This window comes from Callorhinus ursinus, unplaced genomic scaffold (genome assembly GCF_003265705.2).
Source record: "Callorhinus ursinus isolate GAN/ISIS: 27379988/994484 unplaced genomic scaffold, GSC_fseal_2.0 scaffold24, whole genome shotgun sequence".
Taxonomy (NCBI): domain Eukaryota; kingdom Metazoa; phylum Chordata; class Mammalia; order Carnivora; family Otariidae; genus Callorhinus; species Callorhinus ursinus.
In genome coordinates this window covers 3,917,365-3,926,689 of record NW_027397086.1, presented here as the reverse complement: position 1 = coordinate 3,926,689, position 9,325 = coordinate 3,917,365, and the positions used below count along the sequence as shown (strand labels likewise).

The 9,325-nt window shown below is 59.5% G+C and overlaps 1 protein-coding gene across 20 annotated transcripts in view; it reads left to right on the top strand.

The window, feature by feature from the left end:
* Positions 1-1,073: 1,073 nt before the first annotated feature.
* Positions 1,074-9,325, top strand: part of DNM1 (dynamin 1) — a 44,654-nt gene continuing 36,402 nt past the window's right edge. For all 20 annotated transcript variants that reach the window (XR_012382195.1, XR_012382194.1, XR_012382193.1 and 17 more), the window contains exon 1: positions 1,074-1,336. Coding sequence is in view for 14 of the 20 variants with exons in the window: in XM_073905679.1 (XP_073761780.1) it covers positions 1,176-1,336 (161 nt within the window). In the remaining 6 variants the exon portion in view is untranslated. The remainder of the gene's footprint in view (positions 1,337-9,325) is intronic.

Genomic DNA, 9,325 nt, shown 5'->3' with positions numbered 1-9,325 from the left:
CAGGGTAGGCCGGCCTCTCTTTCCCAGCCTCCTTGTGGGCAGTCCAGTTTAGGTTCCTCAGAATCAGAGGTGGATGTCTAGGCCTGGAGCCCATGTCCTCTCCATGTGAACAGGACACAGGGTAGGACTAGAGGAGTCCTGGATTTGAATTCCAGTTTTACCACCACCCTGATGGGTTGGGGCAAAGACTGACACTCTCTAGGACAAGAAGTCCCAGCTCTTCCAAGAAGACCTTCCAAGGGTCAGGGCCCTGGCACTTTCTATTCATTCAGTCTGGCCTGCTTTCCCCCTGATCCGCCTGTGGCTGGCTCCTTCTCATCATCTAGGTCTCTTCTCCAATGTCGCTTCCACAGAGAACTACCCATCTCCTCCCAGGCTAAAGGGGCCTTTTGCATCCACACATGTACCTCTCTTCACACCCTGTTTACTTCTTCCATCACTGTTAGTGTAAACTATTTTCACTTTTACGATTTCATTTACCTGTTTCTTCATTTCCTGTCTGTCTCCACCACCCCAATGTAAGATCTGAGGGTAGAGACATTGTCGGTCTTGTTCACTGTTGTATGTCCGCTGCTGCCTACGACAGGGGCTGGCTTACAGGTGCTCAATAAATATTTGTTGAATTAATGTTCTGTCTCCTTCTAGAAACAGGGAAACTGAGGCCCAAGGCAGGACGGGCATGCTGCCATGAATAAGTGTCAGAACCTAGAGTCGAAGGCAGTGAGGCCGAGTGGAACTCCAGGTCAGGAGAGGTGACCTTGAAGGAGACCCATCTCTTTCCAAGCCTCAGTTTCCTCATCTGTAAGATGGAGTGAGACAGCCATGACCACTATCCGAGAGGCCCGGTACTAGGGGTGAGACCTTGCCCAGTTCCAGGAATGATAGCTGCGGTGCAGCATCGGAGCCCCCCAGACACGGCTCAAGCGCCCCAATAGCCGCAGATGGAGAAAACTACAATCCCCATGGTGCCGCAGGCGGCACCTGCGCACAGCGGCCAGCCCGCAGCGCCGTGACCGCCCTCTGGCGGCATCCTGGCGCAGAGCTCCGCTCGGCTCACGGAGGGGCGGGGGGGGGGGGCCGCGGCGCAGGCAGTCGGAGCGCGCGGCTGCAGCGGCTGAGCAGGAGCCGGGAGCTGGAGCGGCGGCCGATTGCAGCCCGCGGGGCCCGCCGCAGCCATGGGCAACCGCGGCATGGAGGATCTCATCCCGCTGGTCAACCGGCTGCAGGACGCCTTCTCCGCTATCGGCCAGAACGCGGACCTCGACCTGCCGCAGATCGCCGTGGTCGGCGGCCAGAGCGCCGGCAAGAGCTCGGTGCTCGAGAATTTCGTAGGCAGGTAGGAGCGGCGCGCCCCGGAGCGCGGACTGCCCCCAGCCCGGGTCCCCGGGCCTCCGCCCCCGACGGCGCCGCGACCTCGCAGCCCTTGGCGCTGCCTCCGCGGACGGCGCGCCCCCCGCCTGCAGCCAGACGGAGGGTGCCCCCCCACCAGAGCCCCTCAGGGGCGGCAGCGCCCCCCGCTTGTCCGCAAACGTCGTCAAGCCACCGGCCACGGTATCACGCCCCCCTCCTCCGCCACATCCTTTAGGGAAGACGGCGCTCTGCTAAGAGACCCTGGCAAAGGGTGCCCCCTCCCCCAGTATAGGCACCAAGGGGGCCTGCATTACTCAGCGCCTCCCTTTGGCTCCCGCGTCCCTCGGAGAGGGCAGCACCCCAAGGGCAGTGCTCCCCAGCCCTAGGCTCCACGGAAGACAGCTCCCTCCCCCAGGAGGATCCCTGGAAAGTGGCTAGGGACCCCCTCCGCAGCTGTGTCCCTGGGAGAGGACAGAGCCCCCGGACATCGAGGACCATGCACAGCCTCCCCCCTCACACACACACCTCTGCAGCTCCCGCCGCCATCCGTGCGCAGCGCGGCGGCGGAGGGAGGAGGGGGTTGGGGGTGCTGCAGGACCAGGAGGGGGGTGGCCGTGAGACTGCTTCCGATCCTCTTGCGAGCCGCGGGTACCTGGCTCCGCCGCCGCCCCTGGGTGGGGGGCGCCTGCCACCGCCGCTCTCCCCTGGGCCTGGCAGAGGGATCGTAATGGAGGGAGAAGGCGGCGGAGGGCAGAGATGACTAAGACAGGGAAGCAGGATGGCGGGGAGGGGGGAGCCATTTGCACAGCCTAATCCCCCTCCTGGCTCTGATCCCATAGGGCGCTGGGAGGGCCAGGTGGCGGGGAGTGGGGGGCAACCGCAAAGACAAAAGGTCCTGGGTTTAGGGGGGCAGGTGGGGTCGTGACCCCCCTCCCCGGGATCCCCAGAGGAAAATGGAGTCCGGGATGGCTTTTTGGTGCGGAGAAGGAGGATGGTGCTCTCCCGGGAGGGGGATGGGGGCTGAGCAGACAGGGAGGAGGCAGCGACACCGGCCGGCCTCCCGCTCAGGCATCTCCCTCCCTCACCTTCTTCAGAAACCCTAGCTTTCTCCCAGTGACCTTCGCTGCTAAGGAAGCAACTGGCCTGTGAGAGATGGAAGCAGAGGCCCCTCCCTCCGAGGGGCAGCAGTTCCAAGGGGACATCCTGGGTCCAAGCCAGGTTCTGCTGTGAAGCCTCAAGAGAGTCATTTGCCCTGTCTGAGCCTGTTTCCCCACCTCTAATAAGGACAGTTGCACTGGATGGTTGTTCCTGCCCCTCAAATCACCTGGGAAGACCAGTGCCAACCATGGGGCTAAAGGGAAGGGTTCTGACGGGAGCAGTGTATCTGGGAGATGTTGGAAAGCCACCCTGGGGGTGGCTGGGCCCATCTGGTCAGCGGCAGGGGAGGCCGTCTGTCTCTTGGGGATGGGCTCCCACAGAGCCCCCCTCCTGCTCACGCGACCCTCAGAGCTTCAGAGACAAACAGGCAAGAGATACAGATGGGCCCCTTCCCTGTGGCCCAGCAGTCAGGGGGAGGGGGTGGCAGGGACTCTGGACACAGCAAAGCCCAGAGGCCTTAGTGCTTTAAGGAACACCCACGGAAATGCAGCACTTTACAGTGTACAAACCATATGCCTACCTTTCGTCCATAGAACATTTGCTGAATGTCAGCTTATTCCAGGCTGTGTGCTCTGGGCATGAGGCATGGGGCGGGGGGGAAGGTGACCTCAGCCCCCCTCTGCTGAGCCCTTCTCATGTGCCCCACACCATTCTCCACAGGATGGCTCACAGCAGCCCCATGGGGCAGGTACCATAATGCCCATCCTGCAGCTGAGGGAACAGACCCCAAGGTTAGATGCCTTGCCCAAAGTCCCCCAGCCAGGAAGGTCAGCATCTATTAGATTCCAAAGCCCAGGTTCCTAATCTCAGCCTTGAGAGCCTCTGAGAGCCAGGCCCTGAACTGGGCACAGGGACATGCAGGTGCATGGGCCTCCATCTTCCCTCTCTGTAGGATGGGACCACGGACCGTTGCTGCCCTACTTTCCTGACAGGGCGGTGCGGGACTCCAGGGAGTTCATGGGTGTAAACACCCTTTTGTAAACACGTGGGAGGGAGCTGTTGGTGGTCAGTTAGGCTTGGGGACCCATGTGCGCCAGGGCCAACCTGTCTTCCTGGAGTTCACTGTCCAGCCGAGGCAGGTGCCAGTAAGTAGGCAACATAGCAGGCCGGCGTGGCCACAGCTGACTTGGGCCGCTGTTAGCTTGTTGAGTGGAGCAGGATGTGGACTGTGTCCCCGGAGGCCCTGGTCCTCTCGCTGCGCCCAGCACCCCGGGCCCTCTGACGGTGGCCTTGCAGGAGGATGCGCAGGGTGTCCAGGTGCAGGCCCAGGGCGGCTGAGGAGGGCTTGGCCTGAGGTGGAGGAGTGGATGGGAAAGCGTTATTTGATCCTCACGAAAGCTAGTGAGGAGACCACAGCTGGGGCACCCGGAGGGAATTCAGTGGGGCCCCTAGCCAGCCCCACCTGCTCCCTCATGGGCTCCTGACCTCTCCGTCTAGGGCTGGGTCCCCAGACCCGTGAGCATGGAAACAGCCGCTCCATCTCCCGGGGCTTCCCAGGAGCCAACCCCCCACAGAGAGGAAGTGGAAAAATACACCAGAGGGACCAGAGGCTGCCCCGGGCCAGCCGGGGCTTCTGCGCAGCCCCGGATGGCCCTGCTGTCGACTCTGCAGTCATGTGGCAAAGCAGCTGCCCGGACCCTGCTAGGACTTGTCTGGGTCCATGCTCTTTCTTCATCCCCCTTTTACAGAAGGGAAAACTGAGGCTGATTCACTCAGTCATTCAGACATTTGTGGAGTGTCCCCAGTGTCACGGCGCTGGAGAGTCTAGGGTAGAAAAGACAAAAGCTTTGCATTCCGAGGGGGAAACTCTGAAATAGTAGACACAGGAGCGCATATGAAGAAGACAGAGAATGTGGTCAGTCCTGTGGAAGGGAAAAGGGAGGTCAGAAAGGGTTTCTAGGAGGGGGTAGCATCTGAGATGAGAAGCCATGAGACTGAGAAGCATTCTAGGCTGAGGGAACAGTGAGTGCAAAGGCCCTGGGGCGGTTAACAAATGTGGCATGTTTAAAGAACAGCAAGGAGCCGCTGTGGCTGGTGTTTGGTACGCAAGGGCAGCGTGGCATCAGAGAGGTAGGCAGGGGTTGGATCTACAAGGCCCTGAGGCTCTGATGAAGAGTTGGGTTTATTTTCATTACTGCCAGAAGCTTTTAAGTAGTGGAGTGCCTTGAGCTGATTCCACCAAGTGTGTAACTTGGGGAGGGGGCGGGGGACAGGTGAGGAGGCTGATCTAGTGCGCAGGTGCTGATGGGGGCCTGGGCCAGGACTTCCACAGCGGGGAGGGGGAGAGCGGTGGGGTTCAGGGTACATTTTGGAGGAAGTCCCACATGACTTGCCGGTGGATGGGATCTGCAGGGTGAGGAAGGAGGACTCAAGGATGACGTCAGTGTCTTTGATTCTGGGTGGGTGTTGGTGCCGTTACCGGAGGACGGGAGGAGCAGGTTTGGGGGGGCAGGGGCAGGACCAGGAGCTCGATTTTGAGCATGCTGAGTTTGAAGTGTAAGGTGGGCAGTGTGGTGATGAAAGCTGGAAGCTCAGGGGAAGGCGGGCTGGAAGTGTAAGTTTGGAAGTCGTCCATGGCGTAGAGGTGGGATTTAAACCCATGGGAGTAGATGAGATCATCTCGGGGCGAGTGTAGACAGAGGAGTGTGGGCAGGGCCCCGGGACACCCCAGCATTTTGGGAGCAGATGCCTGCTGCCCTGGGCCACCCGACTTTGCCCCCGGCTCCGCGCCCCCTCCCTGTGACACCTGTCCAGGACCAAGAGTGGGCTGTCCTGGGACAAGCTCTCAGGCTACGCTCCCCTCCCCTCGCTCTGGTGCCAGGTAGGCTAAGAAATGGGTAGCACCCACCCTCCCTGCCCCGTTGGCCCCTGGGGAGGCTGAGGCCAGTGGGAACGCAGCAGAGGGGCGGAGGGCTCAGGCTCTGGAATGGGACCTGGGTTTGTAGCTCAGCCCTGCCATCTACAAGCTGAGTGACCTTGGGCATGTTTCTTATAAACCCTTCTCAGCTCCGAGTTCCTCATCTGTAAAATGGGGATAATAATAGCATGTCCCTCTTAGGATTGTGCTGAGTATTGAGATAATGCCCACGAAACCCTTGGGGTAAGGCCTCGTAGAGAGGATGTGCCAGGTTTGTTCCGCCTGGACAGAGGGGCAGGCTGGGAAGCAGCTGGGGTGCAGGTGGGGGCAGGGGGCCTTGTGAGTGGGCCTCTGCCCAGAGCCCAAGGGGTGGCCTGAGAGGCAAGGTTTTGGGTTTCCCTAGTGGCTCTGCCTACCCCTGCTCAGGCTCCCTGACTCCTACCAGTCTCCTTGCACCTTCCTCCATGTCCTTATCCCAGCGTGGGCTTGGTGCCGGCCTCTGGCCTCTGAGAGCCCCTCTCTTCGTCATCCCTGGGCCCTCCGGTGGGGGACAGCCCACTCCGCATTACTAAGCTCTCTTCTTCTGAATACTTTGGGAGACATCTTAGTGGTTCCAATTCCCAGACTTGGAGACTGAGTCCAAAGAGGATTAGGGGATATCCTGAGACATCCTAGGTGGAAAATTACTGATTGGAGGGGGCAGAGGGGACTGACATTTGCTTCTGTTGAAGGGAGGGTGTTGTCAGAGGGGCAAGAGAAGGCCCCCTGAGGAGGTGGCCTTGAGGGTGGACCTGAACAAGAAACCGACCCGGTCAAGCAAAGGAGTGGACACACCCCAGGTGCAGGGTCCCATCTGAGCACAGGCCCAAGAAGAGAAGGAGCCCAGTGGGTTTGAGAACCCAGACAGAGGACAGTGTCGCCGAGGGAGGAGTGGAGGCCCCAGTGAGACCAGGGAAGTCGGGAGACACCGGCGGCCCTCAGCAAACACCCACACCCACAGAGCCGACTCCCTGTGCTCCAGCCTCCATGTGCTCAGAGTGAGCCCCTGCCGAGTGCTGAGCACACATAACCAGACTCACCTGCTCAACCCAGGCCAGAGAACATCTTTTCCAAACCCCCGCCCCATCCAGTGGCCCCAAGGAGTCGGGAATGAAAGGTGACTCTGGCAGACAGCATCTGATCCACGCTCCAATAGAATCGAGTTTCCCTGACCTTGGCTCGGGCTACAGGGTCAGAACCTCGGCAGGGGATGGGAATGCGGGGGGCAGGGGGGCAGCGTGGAGGAAGCCAGTCTAGGGCCCGGTGTTATTAGGTGTGGAACAAGAGCAAAAATGGAGGCCCACGTGCCAGATGTCTAAATATTCCAGTTATAAATCAAGCTAAGGGATCGCTGAATACAGTACATCCTGCCCTCCCACCTTGACAAACGCACTTTCATAAGAACCTGGCCGACTGGGTTTGAATTTAGAATTTCAGACTCCTCAGAGTTCCATGATGGGGTGTGGCATTATGGGGACAGGTGGCCCCTCTCCCCAGGCTGCCCCTGTCTCTTCTTACTCCATCCTGCACCAGAAGGGGCCCCCCAGGCTCACATGCCGACACCCTGCCCTCACATCTGAGATCCATCCGAGATGCCAGGAAGGATTCCCTCCCCCCACCTCCCCCCCGCACCGCGGCTAGGCAGGGCAGACCCTGGAGGAGGGCTTGAGACCAAGAGGGAATTCCAGAGCACTCAAGTGTGGCCTAGGAAGGGTGCATAGGTTCCAGCTGGGCACCGACCCTTGGCCCCTGGGGACCCCTTGCTCTAGAGATCCAAAGAGCGACCCCTAGAGCATGGGGCAGGGGTCCTGATTCCCCATGTCCAAGGGCAGTGCTGATTATTATTTTCTTGGACCCAACAACCTGTTAGTTGGAGGAGCAGACTATCATCTCCTGTTTTCAGATGGTGAGATGGTTCAGAGAGGGTAGAGAGCTGCCTGAGGTCCCACAGCAATGGAACCAGAGGCAGGACAGGAACGGGTACCGGTCCCCTGCCTCATGTCCGTCCCTCTTCGCCCCCCGCCCCCCGCCGCCTGCTTGTGCACAGATCACACCCCTCAGCTTCTCCTCTGCTCTTCTCGGTTGTCTCTCTGGACTCTGACCCCTCCCCGGACTGAAATCCAGCTAAGGAACAAGAGCTGTATGGGGTCGGCTAGAACCATTGCAGGCACCAGGACAAAAAGACTCTTGGCCTTGGAAGGTGGTCAAGGCAGTCTCCTAAAGGGCATCTTCCCACTGCCCTGGCCAGGGGCTCCGGGACCAGCCTCCCCTCCTGGGTCACCCTCCCCACGCGAGTCCGTCCCAGGCCCTGTGGATCCTGCCCCTGGTCCGCCCACCTCTTTGAACCTCAGTTGCCCCCACCTTTGTCTTAGCCCCGGGGGTGGCCTTCTCTTGTGCCTCCACCCCGTTCTCTGCCTGACAGCACGGGAACGCTCTACGGCCTCCCAATCTGACCCCCTCTGCTTGAAGCCCTCTTTGGCCCCTGACCTCCAAACCGAGCCCCTCGCTCCTGAGTTGAGCCCCTGAGACCTGCCTTAGCCAACCCCGCTCCCGCCTCTCCCTGTGGGTCCACCCTAGTATCTTGCAGGTCGTGGAGAAAATGCCCCCCTCACTCTCCTGCCATATGCTGTCGTCATCTTCACCATGCCCTCGTCCTCCTTCACTGGCTCATCCTCTGAGTCTCACGTCAGCCAACACCTCTTCCAGGATGCCTTCCCTGACCACCCTCTCCCCCTGTGACCTGCCCCTCGGTGTGTGGGATAGGGCTCAGTTTTCTCCCAGGCCGAGGGGCTGCAGAGGAAGAGAGAGGCCACTGCCTTGGGCGGAGGGCTCCCAGCAGACAGCAGTTCCAACCACGGTTATATGAACATTTCACCCGTTTATTAGTGCCTCCTCTTTCATCACTCCTGCTCAGATGCATCGGATCTGAGCACAGGGAAATGAGGCCACCGGGCAGGATGCGGAGAAAATTCTCAGCAGGTGAATGCACACTCCCCTCTGACCTGAGTTCCAAATTTGAAGGAACACAATGCACAAACAGGGCACCTAGCCCACATGCGCTCAGGTGGCTCATGGCGCCACCAATGGGCACCCTCCCTTAGAGCCTTCCACAGCCAGGATTGCAGGGCATCCCCTCAGCAGCCCTTAAGGAGGGAGCTGCTGGCCTGTGTCCCATTTCACTAATGGGGAAACTGAGGTTCGGAGCAGGGATATAATTTAGTGGTGGAGCTGAGATTCTTTTGCATCGAACTACTGGTGATAAGCAATAAGGATCCAGGCGTAGCTCTGTTATCGAATGACTTGGGAAATGCCCTTGATGAGCTATTAGGCAAACATAGCCACTACATAAGTGTGGACTGGAGCCCAGTGTGTGTATGTGGGCACGTGAGGGGTCTCTGACCGTGTCTCTCATCACAGCAGCCTTACACAGCCATGCGAGGATCAATCAAGAGTTTGCGGGGGGAGGGGGCGCCTGGGTGGCTCAGATGGTTAAGCATCTACCTTCGGCTCAGGTCGTGGTGCCGGGGTCCTGGGATCGAGCCCCGAGTCGGGCTCCCTGCTCAGTGGGGGAGTCTGCTTCTCCCTCTCCCTCTGCCTCTCCCCCTCTCTCTCAAATAAGTAAAATCTTAAAAAGAGAGAGAGAGAGGATGCAGGGGGTGTGCCTAGCAGCCTCTGTCAGTATAACATGGGACTCTTGATCTTGGGGTCGTGAGTTCAAGCCCCACCTTGGGTAGAGAGAGTAGTTAAAAATAAAGTCTTTTTTTTTTTTAAGATTTTGTTTATTTATTTGACAGAGAGAGACACAGCGAGAGAGGGGACAAAAGCAGGGGCAGAGGCAGAGGGAGAACTGGACTCCCCGCTGAGCAGGGAGCCCGATGTGGGACTCGATCCCAGGACCCTGGGATCATGACCTGAGCCGAA